This window comes from Diadema setosum, chromosome 11, assembly GCF_964275005.1.
Source record: "Diadema setosum chromosome 11, eeDiaSeto1, whole genome shotgun sequence".
NCBI classification, from domain to species: Eukaryota; Metazoa; Echinodermata; class Echinoidea; order Diadematoida; family Diadematidae; genus Diadema; species Diadema setosum.
The window spans coordinates 11,942,431-11,969,970 of NC_092695.1; the positions used below are offsets into that span (position 1 = coordinate 11,942,431).

Here is a 27,540-nt window from a genome sequence, read left to right on the forward strand (position 1 = left end):
GGAATTCTTGTCATTTTTGGTTATTAAATCTTCGAATTACAATTCTAATCAATATATAGTGACGGCCTTATAGATAACGATTTATACCAACAGTGTCCAACCCCATCCCGGTAGGGACTTTAAAAAAGTCCACATGATATGCTTTTTCAAGCACTTAGAAGGGGTCTTTTAAGGGTGATTTAAATGTATTATTTAAGAATTTTGGCGAGCGAGTGCAGCGAGCGAGCCGAAAATTTTTGTATTTCAGCTTACAAAACATGGAATTCTTGTCATTTTTGGTTATTAAATCTTCGAATGACAATTCTAATGAAGATATAATGACGGTCTTATATATAACGATTTATACCAACAATGTTCAACTCCAATCCCATCCCGGTAGGGACTTTAAAAAAAGTCCACTTGATACGCTTTTTCGAGCACTTAAAAGGTTTTTTTTAGGGTGATATAAAATCTGATAAATTTTGGCGAGCGAGCGCAGCGAGCGAGCCGACAATTTTTGTATTTCACCTTACAAAACATGGAATTCTTGTCATTTTTTGGTTATTAAATCTTACAATTCTAATCAAGATATAGTGACGGCTTCATAGATAACGATTTTATGCCAACAAACTAAGGACTTGGAAAAATACTCTAAATTACTACGAGTGAGTGAGCCGAAATTTTTATATTTCCACGTCATCATTACGTTTTGTTCTTCTTCTTTTTTTTTGGGGGGGGGGGGGGATAAATCTTGGCGAGCGGGCGCAGCGAGCGAGCCGAAAATTTTTATATTTCAGCGTTACAAAACATGGAATTCATGTTTTGTTTTTATCTTGTTTGATTTGGTTTTCTTCCCCCCCCCCCCCCCCCCCCATTCTCCTTCCTCCCGTCCGGGCGAGGGTTTTTTCTTCTTCTTCTTCTTTTTATTCTTTTTCTTCGTCGGTTTTTTTTCTCGTTTTTTTTTCACGCGCCCCTCTTGCCCCCCCCCCCCCCCCCCCAGATACGCCACTGTTGGTAGTTGATACTACTAACTTAGCATGCATTGTGCCTATGATAGGCTGCAGCGCAGCATGCATTGTACACGCATAATATTATGCATCATACACAATTTACGGTATACCGCGTACGGTATTATACAAATGATGCACAGGATAGAGTGCGTTAGTGTAGGCGTAGTGCACTCGAGGGTATTTACAATTGTGAAACATGCACGAGGCGAAGCCGAGTGCATGTTGCACTACATTGTAAATACCCGAGAGTGAGCTACGCCTATACTAACGCCACGAAATAATCCTGTGCATCATTTGTTTTATAAAATGGGTCGAAAATTCGAAAACTAACATCATTTTTCAGCGTTTTTCACGTACCTTTGTGGGTCAAGACGTCCGAAGATGTTCGTCCCAAACTTTTACGCACGTCGCACTCGCGGAAGTCCCGCACATACAGTATAAGTATAATGGGGGTTGGGTTTCCGGACACCCGCATGAAAACTTACTTATTTTACATAGAATATGCACCCTTTACCTTAAAGACTTGATATAGACTCCTCATATAGGCCTACTAGACAACATACTCTGAAAACGGCGCGAGAATTAACCTGCTAAATCGTTGGATTTGCTCTTCAAAGTGACTCCATGTACGCGTCCGGCCCCATAACGCTTGGTCTACTGTACTGTACAAAGTGTACGTATAGCACAGTATACGTACGTACGCCACTAGTTATGCACACAAGGGAAGACAGGCCGGCCGGCCGGCAGCCCGAACTAGAAGTTGTTTACAGGATTGACAGCGCGTACGCGTATGCATGCAATTCATCAAAGGAGCCGCCGCGCGCACAGACGATCGGCAATCTACCATAGGATTACAGGCAGTGCAGTTGTACTGAAGTAAAGGAAGGAGGTGTGTCTCATTTCAGCGCTTCCTATTGGCTACATTCTTGAACCCATTTTATAAAATACCGGTAAACGGTGAACATTATGCGCAATGTATCTTCGCGATTCGGCCAGAAAGCAAAGCAGGGATCGGGGAATGTCTACTGTTTGCGCGTCAGCTTCGCGCGCGGTGCAGTAACGTAGTATTAACACGTACTGTACACGAGTTCTTTAGTGCGTATAGTATTACGACAACTCCTTATGTATCATCATCCACACAAACATTAAGATAAAACAAGGAAGAGAGAGAGAGAAAATGAACACAAAAGAAAGGAAAGGCAGAATTCAAAACGGAAATAAAAGCGGTAAAGACAGCTTTTGTTTCATTTGTCAACATCTAAACATTGCTGAAGAGGGGTGTTGAATAGCTCAAACACCTCCCTTTTGACCAAGGGAGGTGTTTGAACACCTCAAACACCCCCATTTTGGCAAAGGGGGTGTTTGAACACCCAAAACACCCCCTTTTGGCAAAGGGGGTGTTTGAACACCCAAAACATCCCCTTTTGGCAAAGGGGGGGGGGGGAGGTGTTTGAACACCCAAAACAACCCCCCCCCCCCGTACGCCCTTGTACCTAGAATATTATTAAATGCGTCTCAGTGTCTGAATACCAATGCGTGAGTGGAACAGGTTTAAGTTAATTTGCTGACATTACGCATGTCGGACAACTGCTAAAATGAGTGAACATGTACGTATTACTGATAACCCTCGCAGGGGCAGACGGGGCAACAGCTGTATGCGAACTGAATACCGTACTTACAAAAGGTGACAAGGAACAAAAACAACAACAGATCATTCCAAAGTCTCAGGGCGCCTAGCGTCATTCATACATTTGGATGCATGAATAAACCGGTCTATAAGGGAGTTCACGGTTGCGATTTGCGCATGTGCAAAATAAAGGTCAAATGAGAATGTTTGTGTATTTGCCATTGACTTTCAAAAGAATCCTCTGGCAAATGAGGATTTGGAATGTTAAGTTGTGTGTTTCACCTTGTTAGAACGCACAGGTGAAAGTGATTCATCAATAATGTTTAACAAAAGCTGCACACGCGTTTCATTGACATTGATTACAAAGGTGGCATGCTTCAACAAAAAATGCTCTGTCACAGGTCCTTTCCATGTTATTTGAAAGTCTGTAGTGTAGGGGTCAAAGAATATGCGCTAACCATGAACTACCTTATTGTTCCGAAAAGGATGTACTGTATGTCCCATCTCCGCTCCCGATTCAACCGTCCCGAGGTTAAACGCACTGATTACATGATTGTATAACTTGTATTGTTTGACAAGGTGGGGAAAAACAGTCGAATTATAGGCGCTCACGTATTAAAAAAAAAATGGAGCAAAAAAGAGCAAAAAAAAAAGTGTTTGATGAGGGTGAAGAGGGCGGAGGTGGGATAGACAATCATTTCATAGGCATGTGTTGTTAAATCAACATGTAAAACGCTAAGGCTGTTTAAACACACATACAATTCAGCTTTTAAAAGACGGGTAAGTGAACTTGCGAACAACCAGAGCAGACAAACTACCTTCTCGGCCAAGTTTTACCTGGCAATGTCTTACAAAAGAAGAAAAAAAAAAATGTGAAAACAGTTCATGCGCAAAGCGCAATGTTACATAACGGGGGGGGGGTACAGCTGGACGGATCAAAATGGAGATTGAAATTAGCTGATCTGGCTATATTATGGTAAGTGGCTGAGGTGACCGCCCTCAATTGGTTGGGGGGGGGGTGTAAGGGATGAATAAAGAGAGGGTACACGTAATGACCCTCTGGTCTTATTCTAGCTCGGGTTGAAACAAATACATATGATTAAAAAAATCCATGGGTATTGTGAAAACGAATACAATTGAAAACATTATAGGTATTGGGATAACGACAAGTTGAATCCAAATTGGGGTAAACATGTATACACAGAATATTATTAAATGAATCTTATAGTATGTGAATACCCGTAGGGGAGTGGAACAGGTTTCACTAAACACCTTGACCTTCAATGGAGTTTATAGACCCTTAAAAGCTGTACAAAGAATGAGAGTTTATTTGGATTCCATAGCGTCTTATATAAGAAGAGAGTATGTTGAACACATCATGGCCCGAATTCTCAAAGGTGGAATAACTTTATTACACCGCTTATCTTGTTCCGCCGATTTATTACGCCTCTTATGCAAATCAGGCCCTCGTGACGTAAAATGACGCGATTTATTCCCCGGAATCTATTCTCAAAGGTGGAATAACTATTCCGCGGAATATTCCGCGGAACAGTTATTCCGGGGAATAAGTTATTCCACCCTTGACAATAGCTTCCGGGGAAGAAATCGCGTCATTTTACGTCATGAGGGCCTGATTTGCATAAGAGGCGTAATAAATCGGCGGAATAAGCGGTGTAATAAAGTTATTCCACCTTTGAGAATTCGGGCCTATATGAGTATAGGGCAAACGAAACGATCTAAGGAATACACACAGGTGGATTGGATATCAATTGAGAGTGTATAGTCGAGTCCTCTGCACTCTGTAGGACCTATGCAATTGGGGACAAGAACAAGAAATGCTATACATCAAATACATGATTTTACTTTCCGGGAAAATTCACAACAGGAATAATCATACGAGCCCGAAATTCAACTAACATAAAATCGTACTTTACGAGAACAGTATACTGATGTGCAGTACATAAACTTTTATTAATTCATTTGCTAAACAGTTTGGGTGATAAGCCAGTTGGCAGTTGATTCAAAATGATCATATGAAAATGGGTCATTAGAGCAAAATAAAGGGTTGTTTGAATACTTTTGGTAGCATTATAAAAACAATAAACAACCACTAATATTGTTCAAGGTAATTGCTATTTAAAGCATTTGAGTGAAAAAAAAAAGGTGAAAAAGAAACATAGACTTGTACGAGATTTTTAGTATATCATGTGGAAAAATACTGCAAGTCGCCCAAGCAAAATACAGGGTTGTTTGAATACTTTTGGTAGCATTATAAAAACAATAAACAACCACTAATATTGTTCAAGGTAATTGCTATTTAAAGCATTTGAGTGAAAAAAAGTGAAAGAGAAACATACGACTTGTACGAGATTTTTAGTATATCATGTGGAAAAATACTGCAAGTCGCCCAAGCAAAATACAGGGTTGTTTGAATACTTTTGGTAGCATTATAAAAACGATAAACAACCACTAATGTTGTTCACGGTAATTGCTATTTAAAGCATTTGAGTGAAAAAAAAAAGTGAAAAAGAAACATACGACTTGTACGAGATTTTTAGTATATCATGTGGGGAAAAAAAGGTGAAAAAGAAACATACGACTTGTACAAGATTTTTAGTATATCATGTGGAAAAATACTGCAAGTCGCCCAAGTGACTTTAGTATCCCTCTTCAAGGGAAATACACAACAGAATGTACATACAAATCGTAAATTTAGCTGGTCACATTACTGACATCAGTTTTAATAGCATGAGAGTAGGTCGTTAACATAACACAAAATTTAGATACTTATGGGCAGATTTGAAAAAGCAAACATAAACTACTCAGTATTTGTTTGCATGGGGTAATACATACAACTCTGAGCATAAAGATTTCAGACAAAATGCGAAATTGGAGGAATGTGACGGACCTGCTACGTATCACGTCAGTGACTTTAGTGACAGTATTGGAGTGAGGCTTTGAACAGCAATGTAATTGAATTCATAATTCAGACGATCTTGTAACTGACAGCAATAGCATTACAAGATGCGTCACTGTAGACAAAAGGTGGCTTTGTATTATAATTTGCTATGTAGTTTAAGGGTAATTTGCTACATAATTACATGGCAACTGATTTGAAGTGAAAGAATGAGTAATTGAGACAAACATTCAGAATCACCAACTACTTCTGCAGGAAAACAAAAGCAATAAGCATATACAGTTACATGTAGCACTTATTGTACTGTTTGAAATAATCATCAATTTGAGCATGAGATAGGAAAAAAATATGTAAGAAGCGGAAATAACATCTATTCACATTAGAGACAGACTGTAATATCCAAGAGTATTACAAATTTGAACGATACTAATCTCACGTGTTATTCCTTCCAGTCAGTCCAACGGTCGGCGTTCCCTCCATTTCGTGCACTTTTCCTGGTTTGAAGGATGACTTTGTTTCCGATTACCTTTATCCTGGTCGATAGGTCATTGTTTTTTCTGATGTTGTATGCCGTTGCTGCCAGTCTCCCTCTCTCACGCTTCATCTTCGGGGGAAGATCTGTACGGATGGAAACTCGACTGAAGGGATTCGGGGCTGGAGACGGGTCACTATCAGGAGGTAGGGGTTGCTGGCCTTGGTCACGGCGTTGGCGGGGGCGATGCTCGTAGGCGTTCAAGAGCCGGTCTCTATCCGCAATGCGTGCGAATCTTATGATGAGAGCCGGTGGCTGGTGTCCAGAATCTTGGGGTCCACGATTAGCTGGAGGCAAGCGATGAGCATTGATGATGGGTAGGCCTATCGACGAGGCCTCCGTTGTGGAGATGTTCAGGAAGTTGGTAAGTATACTTAAACAGTGACAACTTCATGAATGTTTTCGTTGTGTTTAGGTGGTACGCAATAGACAAGGAAGTTCTGTTTCCTGTCATGTATTTCGCTCAAGGTAAGTTTTTCATCTAATTCCTCGATTTTGTTGTCGATGTAGATACGCAGCTGAGGAAGGGTATCCCTCTCCACTGTGCACAGCCGATCATAGAAGCATCAGTTAGACCCGTTTCCAGATCAGAAATCGTCTTTTTTGTGCATGCAAGGTCATTCTTGAGCGAAGCTATTTCGTTCACTACAGAGTCGAGTTTTGTATTTACCTGACTCGTGAAGGAGCGAAACATGTCCTTACCTATTTCCCTCATGAATGAGAGGAGCGGCAGCTGTAGCGACCGGCTGGTCGCAGGACTCAAGCAGAGACACACTGCTAGCCGTGGACGTGGTTGAAGTGTTGGCGGGCGAGGCTCCGCCCATGGTGCTGCTCGTGGCGCCACAAGTAGCTGCGCTGGTCTGCATGGCTCCCTGTGTGCTTGAATTTCGAGTAACACAACCACTGAGATTTGATGGTTCCTTTCTCGTAGGGCCTATTAGATGACGGTTGCTTAGGTTTTTCACTTGTCTGAGAGCGGAAATTATAATCCCTTCTCCTTACATCCATATTTACTAGAGGGGCCGTCAAAGGCGGCAGACCCACGCCTTAGCGTCGCTACAGAGTCGGGGTAAACATACTGTACATTCGGTCACCTACCAGAATTCGGTCACTTACCAGTATCACTTATCACCAGCCAGTGAGTTCTACCAAAGATCGTATACTTCAGTGTACGATCTCTAAAGTCACATCACATGCAAATCACATCATTTCACATACTGTAACACTCATTCACAACCAGTGTACGATCTTTGGTTCTAAAGTCATATCACACGCAAATCACACGCAAATCACACGCAAATCACATGCAAATCACACGCAAATCACATCATTTCATATACTGAAACACTCATTCACAACAGGAAAGTCCTTTAGTCTCCTCCAAAAATCCATCAAAAAGCCCCCAAATTCCACCGTCAAAAGTGCAGAATCGGAATTTTCCAAGAGCGCGAATTAAGTCTAGGGTCGCCGGAAAAGCGCTAAAAATCGAGAAATACGCCGTTTTCTTGCGGGATATTTTGCTTATAGCAAGCCGAGAGTGTAATGGTATCAAAGGTTGTATGAGTGTACGATCTTTATAGTATCCACAAAAGCGCAAAAGAAAAACAAAATTTACGTACCTCTTGCATGGGCAATTACCCCTTCCATGACGGCAATTATTCAATGCAAGGGTTGAATGTAAATGTCTACTTCACCAGTATTCGGTCACCAACGAGCGCCGCAACGTCCCCGATGCAATTTTGTGCCAACAGGGTAGAGCGCGATGCATTTTCAGCGGCCTTGAACACGCATTGACATTGAGCGCGCATATCGTGCAGTGTGACTGGGACCGAGCAAAATTTTTCTTCTTCTTCTTCTTCTTCTTCCGATTAAGTCCGCCTCCTTCAATAGACTGAAGATTCTTGCAGACTGTGCTATTTACATTATAATACAATTTATTTACAGATTTTAATTTACAAGCACATATAAAATTTGACGAAAATAACTAGCCACTGTGATCATTGATCAACCGTTAGACGGTTTCGAAATGATCCCACAGATGGCGCTGAAACAATTTCTGACGACAGGGAATTCCGATTCATTTCTCGAGTATGGTACCTGGTAGGAGTGTGGTGGTTGCGAGGCTCTCGTCAACTGAGTAGCCTGTTTAATAATATAATCCTGTGCTGAAAGAGGAGTAAGATTATTGTGTACATGTATTTTGTACATCATAATTAGCCTGTCATTTTTTCTACGTTGTTCCATGATTCGAAAAAACGAATCAACGCCATTATGATTATAATTATAGTTATGTTGTATCAAGTGGCTTTCCATACTCTGATCAGTTTCCATGTGTTGTGCATGCAATAGCAACGTGTTTGTGTGTACCTGTACCGTACTGTTGACTCGGTCACGGCCATTAAACTCTTGAACATCATATACCAAGATCGTCTGATGTTTCTCCTTATTTACTGGCGTGGTGACAGCGCTGATTCGAATCCATGAATCATCAATAGACGCTACCAGGATCCTAGATTAAGGTGAATCCAGCCCAATCAATAGGGGTCAGACGCTCACCAAATAATTTGGTGTGACAATCGAGGTTAAAGACACTAGAGTTCGAGTTTATTGAGTTGCCGCAGCTCTACGCACTGCAATGCCCGCAGCATCGTCGACGCAGCGATGCGCGGCTGTGGCCGAGCCCACTCGTAGCGGCACGGCATCCGAGCGCGAGCGGCGTTGCGCTGCTGCCTCCGCGAAGCCTGAGGTGGAGAAAGCCCAGCCCTGGCGCCCGGTTGGCAATGCCGCTTCGGACTTCGAGGCGACACGCAAGCCTGACGATAAGGTCCCTCATTTCCCTGCTACCCTTCGGGGAGGTTATGAAGAGATTTTACAGGTTGAATTGCATTCTGGTTCTCCCATTAATTTAGTGAGTGAATCGACTGCTGAAGCGTGTGGTTTGGAGATCGTCGTTGACGATTTTGGCTATGACGACTACATTGATTGTGATGAATCGTTTACCCTCCCATCATGCATTGTAGGTCTCACTTCTTTCCGACTGGTCCACAGTGCTAGTGGTTATGAGATGTGGTTTGACGGCTTTGTGGTTGAGGATGGGTATATGAATGCTGCGGTCGCAGCAGGTGCTCCATTCATGGAACACAACGATTTGTCCATTAGGCCCTTGAAACGCCAGATCATGTTTTGGGACGAGGTTGTGTTCACATACACTGATTCAACGGTAACCGTAGGTTGTGTTGATATGCCTGTGCACACAGCGACGAGTGATGATGTCGATGTAGTGAAGACGGAGACAGAGTGTGAGTGTGTATGTGAGTCTACATCTGAACATACAGTTTATGGGCAGTGTGATATCCCTGTGCAGATTAATAAGACTGCAACATGTGCTGGTGCATGTGAGTATGAGCGTTCACATGTGTCTGAGTCGATCGAGTCTGAACATGACGGCAATCAGATTAGTAAGCCTACGGTGTCTGCACAGAAGTGCAAAGAGTATGAGACACAACATGATGAATGTGTTGGGGATCAGCCCGATGATGATTGTATGTGGCTTCTGGAGAATGAGAGGGAGGAAGAAAGTGACACCGGTGGTCAGTCTGAAATACGTCAGTCTGCTAAATGTGAATGCTTTCCTGAGAATGAGAGGGAAGATGAATGTGGCATTAGTACCCAGACTAAAGAGTATCTAGGTGACAATCTTAGCTTTGACCATGCTGATAAGGATGATTGGTTCGATGATTTCCCCATTACACATACGAGTAAGTCCTCTGGTATTTTGACCACTTCATGTAGTGGATCTGAGGTTGACTGTCCCACTGCTACTCCTGTCACTGAGCCCAGCTCTGCTTTTCCCTGTACCGAGGTCAGTGGTGTTGCCATGGTTACTGAGCATAGCTCTGTGTGTGACTCCCGTGGAACTGGTGCTGCTCCCTCTTCTAGTGAACATAGTATGGGCTCCCTAGTCTCAGTAGACAGCTCTCGGTCCTCTTTAGATGAGTGTACACACACTACATGTAAACCCCCAGTCATTGATCCCACTTGTGATACAGTGCACTCCCGTTATAACGAAATGCTCGGGACCGGCAGTTTTCTTTCGTTATAACGAAATTTCGTTATAACCGAACAAATACAATATATAACGAAAACAAGGAACCACGTATATATATATATATCATATTATGTTTGCTGAATACTCATCATACACTGGAAAGCTATGTGAAATGTGAAGGGATAACTGTATTACAATAATAAACGCAAGTTCCCCTCAGAAACTGTGCGTGACACAAGGAGCGAACACACAGTGGTGTGAAGCGTTCACCCATGCAGAGACGGATAAATGCTTGTTCCGCTACGTATTTTCGAAAGCAATTCGCATTTCGTTATAACGGAGCTCATTTCTTTTGTTTTTCTTTGTCTGTGGCGCTCGGAAAAGACTTCGTTGTAACGGAAATTTCGCTATAACCGTGTTCGTTATAAGCGAATTTTGTACCATAGACTTTAATGGTGTTAATTTTGGGACCAGAAGATTTACTTCGTTATAGCGAAATTTCGTTATAACCGTGTTCGTTGTAACGGGAGTGCACTGTACTTCTATCACTGAGCCTAGCTCTGATCCCCCTGCGTGTATAGAGTGTAGTTCTGGTACCCCTGAGATCATTGCTGAGCCTCGCTCTAAGAATCCCATAGGTCATACACTGATGGGACTCCACCCATCTCCTGAGAGTGTTGGTCTTCCCAGTGCTGGCGAGACATTTCCCTCCTTGTATCCCGAGTACATCACCCCTCCTGATGATCATCAGAAGTGGCCCATCATCAGCTCTGATGGAGAGACGCCAGGTGTTCCCCACAACAGTGATGGTGTGGCTGTCTCGCCTCCGCTACATCACAACGCCAATCGTGACATGGCAGCATTTAGCTACCAGTGTCAGTCTGTCCTTGACCGGAGTGACCAGCTGTCAGCCCTGGTTGTTGCTGGAGAGCTTCGTGATCCTGTCCACCAGCTGGATTGCCGTACTCCATCACCAGACGTGTGTCCATCAACCAGTCAGACTGCGGTTTCTGTCCTTGCTGCTGACCAGTCACGAACCCCCAATGCCGATGATGACACCCTGGGCCTCCACCTGTCCTTGGATAGTGCTGGCCCCGCCTGCTTTGACGCTAGCCCAACCTGGAGTTCATTCCCCTGGACCTTTGGCCACCGCCTGCCTTCAATCCCTGTTGAAGGAGGTCCTTCCCTTCGCCCCCTTGATGGTGCTCTGCATCTTGCCAGCTGGATGATGACCACCAAGTGCCATCCTGTTCACCAAGCTCCTACCAGTGACATCACCGACTGGTTAACCGTGGACGTCAACTGCTCCCCTCTGCCTTGGATCGCGCATCCCCCAGTACCCCCAGCCTTTACTGACCCCGCAGTGCCGTCCCACCCTCCCTTGTCCCCAGTAACTCCAGGTTGAAGGACTTAATTAGGGTTTCTTACCCCCTTGTCATGTTCTACTGCTTTAAGCAGTGTATAATTCTTTATGTAGTTTTGTTTCTTACTTTCCCTTAAACTATGGTTAGTAGACATACAATGTAATTCTGATATGTCCGTGTTGGTAGACTATTACTTCATATCCTCTGCATTGCAGGATATTTTGTTTCTCAAAGTGGCATTAAGGTTATGTTAATTATATTGTGTTCATTGTTGTCACAAGTGTGCCATTTCTTCTCAAAATTTATGATTATCCCTTTTTTAACAGATGAAGGGAATACACTGTATGTCACGTTATATGTTTCAAGTGCTTTATTATTGTCTTATTACAGCTCGATGTCAATAGTTACTTATGAACATTAAACTTCGTTACATTTCTTTTTCTGTCTGCATGTTGTGTGTATTGAAGAGTCCAATACCTGCCATTACTTCCATATTTGCCCAAGTGTCAAGTCAAAAGGGAGTACATGTATTTTTCCTTCAGATGTGACATACAGCTGTACGCATATTTTGTTTTCCGGAAGGGACCGCACCTTCTCCTCTTTCTACTGTGTGATGAAGTCTTTTACAGTGTACATGTATGTCCTGGTTTTTAATTCGTACTAGGTTACCTGTTGGTACTCACTGCTGGTTAATTCATATCGTGATGTAGGCTGTATTTTATTTCTGGAGCAAAATGACTTTAAGTTGTATACTAGCTTCTCCCATAGTGGTGCCTGTATGCCTTGAATTTTCATTATATCTCGTCGCATTTTTTATGTACAGTGTAATTTGTAAGTGGTGTCATCTTTAGGCACAGTTTTTATATTGTATGCCGGATTATTGCTTCTTATACCTGCCAATCATTTTCATAATATGCGTACTTGATACTACTGTATATTCATACTTCGCTTACAAACGCATCCTTTTTGAGGGGCAGGTACATGTACCCATTCTCTAGGCCTGACCCTCCGTCCACCTTTCGTAATATTCTATACAGATATCCATAACACACAGTTTCATGAATGATAATACATGTCATTTTTTTTTGGTGTATCACAGACAATGTAGTTTGCTTGTACATCCATACTTCAGGACAATTTTTATTTTTATAGATGTCACACTCTCGAAGTTAGCCTTAGTGTGTATCGGATAATGTTTTGTTTTGTGGACTTCTGTACTAAATGTGGTTGTATTTATTGTTCATTATAGTCTTGGACTATAGGTTTCTTGGGATTTTTTTTTCACACTTCTCCCATGTATCCACTTACAGTGTATGTTTGTGGCCCTTTTGCCAGTATCTTATACGCACTAATTGTTGTAACAACGGTACTAGTAATTTTTGCTGTTTTAATACACGTTATTCCTCTTATTGCGAAGCTGGTCCATTGTAAGTTTACTTGTACGTTTGACTCAAGGAGGAAAATAGGAGTGAGGTGTGATGTAAGTGTTGAGTATTAATGATAGATGTACAGTGTATGTAGTAAGGTAGGTAGTTACACATGTATGTTTTCCATAAGGCGTGATGGAAGTGTTCCTTGAGTATTCGTTATAGGGGTACGTATTGAGGTAGGTAGGTATGTACAGTGTACTTCCATTGCTTGCTGTGCAAAGTACCATTTTCAATATTTTGCTATTGATTTTACTCTGTTAAAGTTTGAGGTTTAGTGTAATCTATTTATGAGTTACTCTGTGTGCTAAAGCACTTATAAATGTGGTAGTTACTTTGATGTTGGTAAAGAGTGATTTATGATTAATGGAGGTGTTTTGATCAGAATAGTTTCAGCATGTTAATCGTGTTCTGAGCGATGTTATATGAGCTAAATACTGTGTGAGTAAGGTAGGCCTGATTTTGTAATGTGTCTGTGATAGTGTATTTATGGTACTACAATGTGTAGTTGCATAATCGATCTAAATTGGTCTAATGTTATGGTGCAGATTGTTTTTGTTTTGGATATGTGACCAACATCTATTTTTAGAGTAGGCCACTATAGATAATAGTCGTCTAACAGCCATAAGTTATTCATTGAGAAGGATGTTGATAGTTGTTTTGTTTATATATGTTACATTATTCAAAATTAAGCCCTATGTGGTGTGAAGGACAGTGCGTATAATTGTTGTTTTGCTCTTGTATAACCTGACACCGTGTTGTTGATCAAGGCTGTTTCAGAAACAATAGTTTTGAGTAGATTTGGTACATGGTACTAAGTATCATCATTTAAGTAATGAGAGGAAAGAAGAAAGGGATCACGCCATTATGATTATAATTATAGTTATGTTGTATCAAGTGGCTTTCCATACTCTGATCAGTTTCCATGTGTTGTGCATGCAATAGCAACGTGTTACACCCGACGTGTGTACCTGTACCGTACTGTTGACTCGGTCACGGCCATTAAACTCTTGAACATCATATACCAAGATCGTCTGATGTTTCTCCTTATTTACTGGCGCAATGTTAATTTGAAAAAATCACCAAATACGGGCCAGTTTGTGACGACGGAGAGCGAACTTTCATAAATCCAGAAGGACAGTCTCTCAAACGTAAATTTCGGAAATCTTACGAACATTAATTTGAGCAGCGAAGTCGGATCGTTTGGAGTTATGTTTTCGTATGGTAGCGGTAAATCGCAAAGAAAGAAACGGGAAATGTTCGGAGTGATCACTATACCATGGGGTCAAAACTTCAAGGTCACACAGAATTTGCAAGGGTCAACCAATTATCGCCAAAATCTAATTGATTCTTTCCTGTCATTATCCAAACATTCCCTGAACATTTCGTGCAAATCCGTTAACCCGTTCTCTTGTTATCTTGTACACAAACAAACAAACAAACACTAAACAAACAGACAAACATACGGAACCCTTTACATAAACCCCTGCCGATTTTCATCGGCGTGGGTAATAACATAATTCGATACTAAAGCAAAAGCAGGCATAATTCATAATTAGGGTCCAATTAAAAAAAAAATAAATAAATTGAAATGTTTGACCACCTTTTTGCTCTATACACGTGTTGGGTGAAAACTTTTGGGCCCGAATTCACGAAGGTGGTACAATTCTTGTCCATGGTATAAAACGTGGACATTTCGTAACGAAATGAACATTTCGTTAACGAAATAGTCATTTCGTCGACGAAATGGGCCATGCGACACTTGGCGCCCCATACCAAAGTAAGGTCTTTGTCCATCTTTTAAATCCAACGGCGTAGCCAGGATTTGATCTTATGGGGGGGGCGGTTAGTCTGCGAGGGAGCGAAGCGACCGAGCCCGAGCGAGCGGAGCGAGCGAGGGGGGGGGGGAGGGTGTGGGAGGGGGGTTTCCCCCCTCCCACGGTAAGAAATTTTTGCATTTTGATGTTGTAAATGGTGCAATTTGATGCATGTTTTTGCGCGTTTTATCGACGTGAAACAGTCCCACTTGTTTAAGGTAGCAGTATATTTTGATGTAGATTATTATTGAACAATTTGCCTATAAAATGGTATAATTTAAATACACTTCTTGTAATAATTCTTTTCACTGAATATCATGAACGCGACTGAACCCGAGCGAGCGGAGCGAGCGAGGGGGGAGGGGAGGGTGTGGTAGGGGAATGTTCCCCCTCCCACGGTAAGAACTTTTTGCATTTTGATGTTGCAAATGGTGCAATTTGATACATGTTTTTGCTCGTTTATCGACGTAAAACAGTCCCACTTGTTTAAGGTAGCAGTATATTTTAGTGTAGATTATTATTGAACAATTTGCCTATAAAATGGTACAATTTAAACACACTTCTTATATTAATTCTTTTCACTGAATATCATGAACGCGACTGAACCCGAGCGAGCGGAGCGAGCGAGGGGGGAGGGTGTGGGAGGGGGGTGTCCCCCTCCCACGGTAAGAACTTTTTGCATTTTGATGTTGTAAATGGTGCAATTTGATGCATGTTTTTGCGCGTTTTATCGACGAGAAACAGTCCCACTTGTTTAAGGTAGCAGTATATTTTGATGTAGATTATTATTGAACAATTTGCCTATAAAATGGTACAATTTATATACACTTCTTGTGTTAATTCTTTTCACTGAATATCATGAACGCGACTGAACCCGAGCAAGCGGAGCGAGCGAGGGGGGAGGGGAGGGTGTGGGAGAGGGATGTCCCCCCTCCCACGGTAAGAACTTTTTGCATTTTGATGTTGCAAATGGTGCAATTTGATGCATGTTTTTGCGCATTTTATCGACGAGAAACAGTCCCACTTGTTTAAGGTAGCAGTATATTTTGATGTAGATTATCATTGATCAATTTGCCTATAAAATGGTACAATTTAAATACACTTCTTGTGTTAATTCTTTTCACTGAATATCATGAACGCGACTGAACCCGAGCGAGCGGAGCGAGCGAGGGGGGAGGGGAGGGTGTGGGAGGGGGGTGTCCCCCCTCCCACGGTAAGAACTTTTTGCATTTTGATGTTGTAAATGGTGCAATTTGATGCATGTTTTTGCGAGTTTTATCGACGAGAAACAGTCCCACTTGTTTAAGGTAGCAGTATATTTTGATGTAGATTATCATTGAACAATAAGATTTGCCTATAAAATGGTATGATTTAAATACACTTCTTGTATTAATTCTTTTCACTGAATATCATGAACGCGACTGAACCCGAGCGAGCGGAACGAGCGAGGGGGGAGGGGAGGGTGTGGGAGGGGGGTGTTCCCCCTCCCACGGTAAGAACTTTTTGCATTTTGATGTTGCAAATGGTGCAATTTGATACATGTTTTTGCTCGTTTTATCGACGTGAAACAGTCCCACTTGTTTAAGGTAGCAGTATATTTTAGTGTAGATTATTATTGAACAATTTGCCTATAAAATGGTGTAATATAAACACACTTCTTATATTAATTCTTTTCACTGAATATCATGAACGCGACTGAACCCGAGCGAGCGGAGCGAGCGAGGGGGGAGGGTGTGGGAGGGGGGTGTCCCCCCTCCCACGGTAAGAACTTTTTGCATTTTGATGTTGTAAGTGGTGCAATTTGATGCATGTTTTTGCGCGTTTTATCGACGAGAAACAGTCCCACTTGTTTAAGGTAGCAGTATATTTTGATGTACACTGTAGATTATTATTGAACAATTTGCCTATAAAATGGTACAATTTAAATACACTTCTTGTGTTAATTCTTTTCACTGAATATCATGAACGCGACTGAACCCGAGCGAGCGGAGCGAGCGAGGGGGGAGGGGAGGGTGTGGGAGGGGGATGTCCCCCCTCCCACGGTGAGAACTTTTTGCATTTTGATGTTGTAAATGGTGCAATTTGATGCATGTTTTTGCGCGTTTTATCGACGAGAAACAGTCCCACTTGTTTAAGGTAGCAGTATATTTTGATGTAGATTATCATTGATCAATTTGCCTATAAAATGGTACAATTTAAATACACTTCTTGTGTTCATTCTTTTCACTGAATATCATGAACGCGACTGAACCCGAGCGAGCGGAGCGAGCGAGGGGGGAGGGGAGGGTGTGGGAGGGGGGTGTCCCCCCTCCCACGGTAAGAACTTTTTGCATTTTGATGTTGTAAATGGTGCAATTTGATGCATGTTTTTGCGCGTTTTATCGACGAGAAACAGTCCCACTTGTTTAAGGTAGCAGTATATTTTGATGTAGATTATCATTGAACAATTTGCCTATAATATGGTACAATTTAAATACACTTCTTGTGTTAATTCTTTTCACTGAATATCATGAACGCGACTGAACCCGAGCGAGCGGAGCCAGCGAAGGGGGAGGGTGTGGGAGGGGGGTGTCCCCCCTCCCACGGTGAGAACTTTTTGCATTTTGATGTTGCAAATGGTGCAATCTGATGCATGTTTTTGCGTGTTTTAACGAGTTGAAACAGTCCCACTTGTTTAAGGTTGCAGTATATTTTAGTGTAGATTATTATTAAACAATTTGCCTATAAAATGGTATATCATTTAAATAATCTTCTTGTATTAATTCTTGTTAACACTGAATATCATGAACGCTGTCTGCAGTTCAGCAATCAAACAGAAAAAGCATGCACACGAGGGTGTAGATAGGGGCATATCCCCTCCCACACGAAGGTGATTTTGCGTTTTCATCGAAGTGTTAAAATCACGGAATTTAGCTCTTATTCCGAATGTGCACCATCTGTGTGTATGTATAAAGTCTAGTGAGGTAGAGCTTAGGGGAAGGGGGATTCCCCCTCCCGCTCGCGGAGCTTTTGCGTTTTTAGAATTGAAATAAAGCGATATAGCCAGAGTCTACTTCTATGCATGGCGGAAGGGGGGGGGGGGAGGGCGGGGCGAGCGGGGAGAAGGCGTGGGCGAGTGTTATCTCCACCCTTCCCTTCCGATGGAGCTTTTGCCTTTTTTAAGGTTGAAATTGAGATATCTCGTATACGCATAATTGATGGAATCAACATTTGGGAAATCACAAAAAAAAAAAAAAAAACTGATGGGGGGGGGGGGCTGAGGGAGGAAAGGGTCGATTAAAAGGGGAAATTCCCCTTATACATGAGGGAACCTTGAGTTTTGGGAATATAAGTGATAAGTCTTGTGCACTCAGAATTATTCATATTTTTTTTTGTGTAAATCTAAAAAGTGTACTAAGCTAGGGAAAGAGGCACAGAGGGGGAGGGTTTGGGAGGGGGATACCCCCTCCCAAGCACGAGAGATTTTGCATATTTTGAATTGAAATTCAACGATCTGGTGCACATTTTGAGTGAAATATTCAAAAAAATATCTTATTTGATGAAAGGTTGCAAAGGAGACCCGCTTCATGTGCATGCATACAGTATACACGCATTTTTTTTTTCCGCCTCCCAAATCCCCGGTCCAAATCTACGCCAGTGTTTAAATCATGGACAAAGATTGTAACACCTTTGTGAATGCGGGCCTTGTAGTCTGACTGATACATTTCCAGAAACACTCCAGGGATCAAACTGTTCATCTGTTCACGATTAAGAGGCTGCCTCCGAGACAATACAAACAATTCAAGGCCTCGAAACAGATTAAAACTTCAGTCATTTATACGCGTGTGTTGTTAGGAAGGCCAGAAATTTCAATGCAGCAGAAACCTTTAAAAATTAGGTCTAAGTACAAACTTAATGCACAGAAGTGTTGGGGCACCAAAAAAACACGAAATAGGAAGTTCGGAGTCCCTCGTGCAATACCTGCCGATTAGTATACAAGCGTCTATGTTTTGAAGCTCCTGACTTGTCGACAAAACATCAGACAAAATGTGCACACAAGATCGTTAAATTGCAGAGTGGGAAGGAGATACCCTCACACACCATTCCCCAAATCGGTGCACCTCTACAGACTCGGTACAATAGTTTAAAACACTTTCCAATATATTGTACTAAAAGCGAGCAACGAGTGATCGATTCCGTTGATACAACCCTCTACCAACACCATGTCTTCTGCTTGGGGCACCTTCATAGAGTTTGTACACAGTGCAGATGCAAACGTGAAGCAAGACGGAACAGATATGACGATTTACTCTTTCAAATATTATCTGAACACATACTTTTCTTACTATTTTTTGTTAAACATTTTCGTAACATTTCACTCAAAGTGTGCATTAGATCGCATAACTTCAATGCGACCTCCCCCTTCGGCCCCCCCCCCTTTTTTTTTTAGATTTGGAAGTCCAAAAAGAAAAAGGCTGCGCTGATTAAAGACAAACAGATTTTCCAGGGAAGAAGTAGCGCTGCTCGGGTATTGACAAATTCAAGGTGAAATGAGATAGGGAGTATCTTAACACTTTGATATCTTGATAGTTTGTCTTCAAACACTAAGCTATAAACTCAGCTTGCTGGTAAACGTAGTTAGCAGTAGATAACAGTAATAACACACTAAGTATTTCATGGTGTCAGATAGTATACAATAAAGAAAAACAAACAAACCGTAAACTCAAAGGGTTAATCATACCAAACGTCACTGAATCCAACTCGAATCTTGTAATGTCTGTAGTGAAGGAAATATTTCGATTCGCTGACTCGATAATCTCCGGTTGGCCCAAGTTTGTCAGATTTTCTACTTAATACTTTCAGGGCACCGCAACACGAAGTTATACCGGAGGCAGAAGACGTCGGTTTGGTGACACAAATTCTACCAATGGCTGACGACGCCAAGAAGCCACGTGATCCGTGGCGCCACGTTGTGCTGGTGGCGGTATTTTCTTTCTTATTTCTCGAGGCCGGAATGCTGAAGTCGCTTGGGGTTATGATCCCGTCTTTTGTGAAGCAGCTTGATTCTTCGTACGCCGTTATGGGTGCCTTAACATCACTTCCGTGGTCTATCGAATACTGCTCTAGTAAGCCAATTCAATGGTTGTACTCATCACTATTTCCTGTAGTATTCATTTTATAAACAGGGATGATCTTCTGCTTGTATGCATTAATCATCGATGATGAATTCCGACAAACTGTTTTTTAGAGACCTCCTAATTCGTTATCTCACTTTCAACAGACATCGTTGAATGCAAATCACTTGCTTAGGGATTTAAATTTTTGTACACTCGTCTGATCCTGTGCAGAAATTTATGCATTGAGACAAAACTTCAAATTCAGTCCAGAGATAAAAAGCATGGTTAATCCTGAAGAGCAGTTAAGAAACTGATTCACACCGATCACTCGTCAGCACGTCTTCACAAGGGGGAAAAATCATGAAAAAAAAAACACTACAAACCGAAGACTGCTATTCAAGTACAAAGAAATATGATTAAAAAAAAGAACTTTGTTTAAATCTACAAACTTGAAATATACATAGGACCTTTACTTTACTCAGATGAGGTGATATTTATTGAAAACACACCTTTTCCTTTGCTCGGTAAGCACAGTCCCCGATTTTGATGATGTTTTTAATGCTACTTTCCATGACAGGCATCTTCATACGACTTCTGATACTCCGTGTGGACGCCAAAAAAGTATCGATGGCAGGAGGTTTCATTGCTGGAGTGGCCATGACGTCATCTGCCTTCGTTTATGGCGTCGTTCCACTGGGAGTCCTGTTTATTTGTGTAGGTTGGTATCGATATGAGAATGTGAGCTATAAATAATGGAGTACCAGAAAAGATGACAGTTGTGGTCGCCATCTTGTGGTTTGCTTGGTGCGTTTTGAATATTGCCTTTAAAAGCTGAAAAACACTCGGATTTAGACGGCGCTTGTCTTCGCAATTCGCAATCTGAGGTTCTGATGAAAACTTTCATTTCAAGACACCATTAACACAAAAAGAATATCGTACCTTGGTAAGGACTGAACAGTCCTCTTGACCTGCGCATATAAATGTGAAATTGTACTAAATCTGGGTAAATCCCGTTCCATGATTATGAACTAGGACGTTCGTGATATTCATTCCTAGATGTTCTAATTTCTTTTCGTTTCCGATAGTTCGTCTGCACAGTCCAGATCTCACCAATCCGATTAAACATACCCAAGTAACAGTTTAGATTTTGTTGGTTCGTGACAACAGACAACAGAAACTTTTGATAAGGGCGGGGACGGCACTCTCTGACAGCAAATCTAACAACGATAGAGATACATAAGGAAAGACTATGTACGTTTTGTTTTTAAGTGTTCTTTTGAGTATAATTAAGTAGTATTCCATTAGCTTTTGTAATGTGACATTGTAATTCTGTTTTCCATTATTTTTTGCTAGTTTGTTTGTTTGTTTGTTTATTTGTTTGTTTTTAAAGATCTGGACCGGCATCTGAAAACAAGCAATGTCATGGTGACATTGCTGAGCAGGGCTATGCATGCATTGTGATTATTGTAAGATGTATATTTTTTTAATGATTCTTTTTTAACGGAAAGTGAAATATTGATTTAAGGTCACCCTACAAGGCCATGGGTCAAAATCCACGATATGGCTCTAGAATGACTGCCTCTGAAGGCAGAACTACCCCTGCCATGGCTGCGTTCAGTAGTCGATTTGTTTTGTTTCTTGTTTATATTCACCAACGACTTTCTTCGGTTATTTGACCAAGGTATCGGCTAGAGTATGGTCCTCATTCCAGCTCTTCACTGCCTCCACCGACACTACGGCGTCCAGTTCCCATTCGCCTGCTCAGTTGCATTCGTCGGCTCGCTTGTCGGCATTCTCGTCATGCCCATCATGATTGAATTTCTCCTGGAAGCCTTTTCACTAAAGGGCGCCCTCCTTATCATGGGTGGACTCAATCTGAACATGTTTCCCATTGGACTCGTTTTGAAGCTGCCGAGGAAAAACCCGAGGCAGACATCAGGAGCGAGCTCTAACCACGAGATTGTTCATGAAAGCTTGCTGAATGATCAACCCGTCATCCATCGTGGAAAAAGCACGTCCTTTAAGGAAGAGAGTCTTCATCATAGGAAAGATGAAGCGCATTTAGATCGCCATTCCAAAAAGCTTGATTTACATGGAAACCTCGACAGGCAAACAAACTCAGTTGACGTGGAAAGCTGCAATGACAAACCCATGATCTATGACAAAAGCTGCATCCCTCACACCAGGGAAACGACAACCAGTGTCCCGCAATTTCGTTGCCTTGAAGACAGAGTTGGCACGACAATGCAATTGGCTTGGATGAAGGAGCTCCTTGTTAAACTTAAACTGTTCTTCGCGTTTGTGCTCCCATGCGACGCTCTTGGTTCGTTCGTGTTCATCAGTTGGATGTTATTTGTGGTGCCGTACGCAGTGTCCGTTGGCATTGAGGAGTCAAGAGCCGTTTACATGGCAACCACCGGGGGTATTGGGGGTGTAGTGGCCAGAATTCTTACCTCCCTGGTGCTCCGGCTACGCCCAACATGGAGCCCTTACTGCTACCTGACGATGGCATCGTTAGTGACAGTGACGTTATTTTTGCAGCCAGTTAGTGCATCGTATGGACATTTAATCGGGTGTTCCCTGCTAATTGGTATTGGAGCCTACGGTTCCATTGGCTTATGCGAACCAATGCTATCTCTGGTTGTTGAACCCGGCGTCGTTTCTACGGCAATATCCATCATGTACGTCGGCAAAGGGCTCAGCGGGGTCATGACCTCCTTCGTCTCAGGTACACGGTCAAAGTTAATGGTCACATGACTTCATGATTCGTGACAAGATGTTATATCGTGGGCAGAAATATGACGAAGTCAACAATATTAATAGAGCTTTGAACATGTTGAAGGTATTGTGTCCGCAGGGGGATCACCTATGGAGACCAAGATCATAACCTGTCATTTATTGTTTTACTTTCCCTTTTCTCTCTTTTTCTCGTCTCTTCGTGTATCGATATTTTTTCGGCATGATTTCATCCTTTTACTCGATTCTATTACTCTTATCTTTCACATCCTCATCACTGCGTCGTCTATTTGCTCATCCATGTCACACTGTAGCAAAAAAAAAAAATTCTTCATCTCACCTCTGGCATAGAGGTTACAGTTTGTTATTCAGAGGTTTGATTAATAATAATCGTTATTCCAAAAAGAAAATGATGTTCGTTTTTCCGAAGTTTCTTTATGCCGAAGGTTAAAGGGATCGTATAGTTTTGGTTGAGACCTTATTCCAGGTATCTAACATTTTTTGGTGAGATAATGAGAAACCTCTTACGAAATATGAGTGAGCATGTAATCCCATGAGGAATTCAACGTTTATCTGATGAAAATTGGTTTTGAAATGGCTGAGATATCCAAAACAGAGCGATTCTAATAAAGTGTGGGACCCACCTTTTATTACGATCACTTTGTTTTACTTTGTTTTGGGTTTTTTTTTAATTCTCAGCAATTCCAAAACCGATTTTCATCAAATAGACTTTGAATTCCTCTTAAAATGGTATGCTCTGTACTATTTCACAAGTGTTTTCTTGGTATCTCGCAAAAGGTTAAAAGCCCAATTCTCATCTCCACCAATACTGTACCACCCCTCTAACTATTCCGAAGGTTCTTTCATCCAAAAACGAAATAAGGTTCGTTATTCCGAAGGTCTGTTTTGTTTTGTTTTGTTTGTTTTTTTCGAGACGATTAATTTATTGATATATTTATGTCATCCAATTGAATCATTCATTGTTGCCCGAGGCTTAATAACAAATGATTTCACAAGGTATCTACATGGTAGATGAAACATTGGTAAGATAACATAATGCATGTAACATAATATAAACTTAAATTAAACAAGTACAACACTCTTAAAACATCCGAGTCAGAGCTGACCAGGAACTGGGTCCGTTGGGGTCACACACCGTTCCGGGTCAGAAATGACAAGGAATGGGGTCAGATATGACCCATTCAGAGTCATGAATTGGGTAAGGGTGACCCCATTTGGGGTCTTCATGACCAAATTCCAAGTCATTTTTGACCCGAACGGTGTATGACACCAACGGACCCTTTGCAGTTCCGGGTCATTTCTGACTCGGATGTTTTAAGAGTGAAGTTTAATAATGAGCCAATGCAGCGTGTTTTCATTCCAGATTTGCAGTATGGACAGGGAGAAAGGACGATAGTCAGTCCAAGAATTGCTGGATACTAACTTTGATGAAATATGAAAATTGCAGGATTAAAAAGTTAAAGATAGAGCAATCAATGAGACAGAATAATAATTGATGAATAATGAATAAATGAAAAAAAACGTTATTCCAAATGTTCTCTAATCCGAAAACGACATAAGGTTCGTAATTCCGGAGATTTGTTGGTACGCATCTCTTTGTTGCTGTTGTTGTTGTTGTTGTTGTTGTTGTTGTTGTTTTGTAATTACCGAACCTTATTTCATTTTCTAATTAAAGAACCTTCGGAACAACAGACCTTATTTCAATTTTTAAATAACGAACGTTAGTAAATACGAACCTTATTTTCGTTTTCGAATTAATGATCCGCAACCTTCGGAATAGATCCACAAAATGTTCGGATAAACGATCCCTATTTCCATTGTGGATAAATAAAAAATTTTGTATAGTTATCCTATGTGTTTCAGGGAAAAAAAGAACTTTTGGAACAACGAACCTTGTTTTTTTTTTTTTTTTTTTTTTTTTTTTTTTGACTAAGAACATCACTCGGCAAAGGCATTGTTGTCTTGCGTGCGTAGCAGACGCGAGACATAAGCATAACTTCACGCCGTAGCCGTCGTCAAAAACGAATTTTGGTGTATTCTCAATAACTTTCCAAAGATTTGACCATCAAGCTCACACTACAGGCAAATAACCTAAAGATGTCGGTCACGTTTGAATATGGGGGAAGTTCGACGAGATCAAAGGTCAGAACGTCAATGTTGTGGTGTACTTACATAACTTTCCACATGTTTAAGCTATGACCACGAAACTCAGACCACAGGTCTACATCACCTGAATATGCCGGTCTGGTTCGAATATTATAGCGATTTTAGACAAAGGTCAACGAACTTTACCTGATAAGCGCTGAACACATGGTATTATGGTGTATTCTTAATTACTTTCCAAAGCGTTTAGCTATATCTTCATAATTGACATCACAGGTACATCATTTACAGATGCCGGTCAAGTTTTCCCGACAAGGTCAACGGTCAAGATATAAATGAACTTTTCCTGATAAGCACCGAATACTGTGTGCTCTCAGCTTTCCGCAACTTTGAGCTATAAACCACAAAACTCACGCCAAATATGCATTACCTAAAATGCCGGTCAGTTTGAATATCTATGTAGTTGGACAAGGTCAAAGGTAAAAAGGTCAATAAACTTAAATTGAAAAAACAAATAAACACTAAAACCACAAATTGCGATATGAATAAATATAGGCAAGACAGCGCTTGGTGCAGGCCTTGTTTAATTTTGCCATTGTCCTTCCCTCGGCTCGGTCATAATCATTAGATAGAAGGTTTGCCAAGCTTTCATCTTCAATGATCACTGTCATTATGTTAATCTATTACTTCAAGATATTACTTCTTCCTTATCTTTATTCACCTTCAGTTATTATTTAGTGGATACACACTACCACGTTTTTAGCAACTTATTTTATACTCCCAGTTTTTTGTCCTTGTCCGAAGCACCAAGTTATTTAAGTTATTTAATGATACCGATACAACTTTTAATATATAGCATTCTTTTTCAAACACCGCGAGATCCGTATACAGTCTGGTTGTGCGATATCTATGTGGTTCATTAGTTTATTCTTTATCGATTTTTGTACTGGTATAATTTTAGTTGGTCAAGACAAACATATCCGTTCCCCGTATAATTATATGCCTATGAATTCGGGAACCTACAGTTTTACAAGCGTTAAAGCTTTTATGTAGGCTCCATCATATTTCTGATACTTACTTGTGACATCTTCATATGATATGACCATGTACATTTGTGTCAAGTATATTTTTTTCTTCTTCTTCAATCAAAAGACATGATTGTATATATTTTGTAATCCTGTTTTATTGTCAATAATTTGGTAATCTCATCATTGAGAAAGTGGAAATATGAAATAAATTTGAACTGAACTGAACTGAAATTATCACTGTCATTAGTGATAGTTTCATTCTCAGTGCATCATGTAACAAATGACGCGTTTGATCGCAAAACGAGTGTAACTCCATTCTTGTGAATTTGAGAAATTCGCGATTAAAGCTGGTTAAGAACACACAAAAAGAATGATTAGAAAAAAATTATGGGATGTTTAATCATATCTTCAAAAATGTTCCTATTACGAAACAAGTTAGGTATCACTAGAAAGGTTTTGATTTTGTCCTGTCTGATTATTGACTTGCTTTAGAATATTTAAAGATAGCGCTTACCTCCTTTTTATTACAACATCACTGAACTCTCGACGTGTTTGTTTCTCACCCCTCAAGGTCTGATTTATGACGTCACTGGTTCTTTTCGGACGGTATACTATATCTTGGCATGCGTTCAGGCTACCGCCATGGTCTTCGTGGTCGCTCTTATCGTAGTAAGAAGGCGAAGTGTTTCAGTGGGGAAGCAGTAACTCGCTCACAGCCTACCCGAGAATCATTATGGGCCAATAAACTGACCTACACCCAACCCGACAGGGCGTCGCGATCCTTAGACGGAAACAGCAAACTAAGACACCACCAAACAAACATAATGGTTTGTTTGTGATTTTCTGATGTGTACGATTTTCTAGCCATACATCTTACCCTTTATAGTATTAATATTTTGAAATATATTATGATCTGTGTAAATATGTGCGCCTGTGCTGGGTGACGTAAGGGGTTAATAACCATTCAACTCTTTAGAATTCGTTGATGCCATTTAGAAGGAATGTAGCTTTAGGAATGAATCAACAAACGAAATGCAAAACTGAGCAGAAGACGCAAATGACGCAGGAAAGACGCTCAGCAGAAGGCGTCTAGCCTAACTCCAGCACTGTCGACGAATATGAACGGAGTAATATTAAATGCTATTCCTATTCGCTTTGTAACCATAGAAACCTACAATTTTGTAAGATTTATGGCAGTGTAGAAAAAAGGAGGAATTGACAAACACTGGTAGGTAACTTGTATTCTTTTCAAATGGGCCAGTTCGGGATGCCACTTTACGCCTGAACAGAATAAGTCATACGTACAAACGGGGCACGATTTGGTTTTTAAATTCCCTGAGATAAGCATCTGGAATGTAATGATTATCTAAGAAATCCTTCTAAATGGTGCTACCCAGCACAACCATCATTCTGACGGCAAAGGTCGTCTTTGGCAATAACAATAGAAGGGGATTGTTAATGCATTCAATACAAAATAATGAAATGGACGCTTTCCCAAGTGTGAATTGACGGACGATTTTGGTCATATACATTGTAGTTAATTTTGTCGTGCATGCAAGCTTGACATGCATAAATGTCACTTGGAAACAAGTGAAGGGCCTAACCAACTGAGGGGAAAAAAAGAGGTCATTGATTTTTTTTTGTACCCATTTGCACATGAATAACTTCAAACTGACTCTTTGTCTAAACTCCTGAACCTCTCCGTTACCCCCTGATCCTTCTTCAAACTTTATACATGTACTTCTCACTGGATTCAACCCCTAGCTATCACTAGGAAGGGGAGGGGGGGGGGGTCATCCGAACGATCTTATAGATACGAACTGTGCAGGGGCGAA

At 41.2% G+C, this 27,540-nt stretch overlaps 1 protein-coding gene and 1 long non-coding RNA gene across 4 annotated transcripts in view; both read left to right on the forward strand.

Annotated features, from left to right (window-relative positions):
• LOC140235148 (uncharacterized) overlaps nt 1–27,319 on the forward strand; it is a 47,889-nt gene extending 20,570 nt beyond the window's left edge. For all 3 annotated transcript variants that reach the window (XR_011901675.1, XR_011901677.1, XR_011901676.1), the window contains exons 2-4: nt 19,564–19,826; nt 20,395–20,535; nt 26,277–27,319. This is a non-coding gene — a long non-coding RNA (uncharacterized lncRNA). The remainder of the gene's footprint in view (nt 1–19,563; nt 19,827–20,394; nt 20,536–26,276) is intronic.
• LOC140234878 (monocarboxylate transporter 7-like) lies at nt 21,513–22,574 on the forward strand. The gene has a single exon (XM_072314924.1). It carries the CDS (start codon nt 21,513–21,515, stop codon nt 22,572–22,574), a length of 1,062 nt encoding a protein of 353 aa, XP_072171025.1.
• Nucleotides 27,320–27,540: the final 221 nt, after the last annotated feature.

Bases quoted from the DNA above. Each gene is read 5' to 3' on its own strand.
- LOC140234878 (XM_072314924.1), top strand. From the start codon at position 21,513: ATGGTCCTCATTCCAGCTCTTCACTGCCTCCACCGACACTACGGCGTC.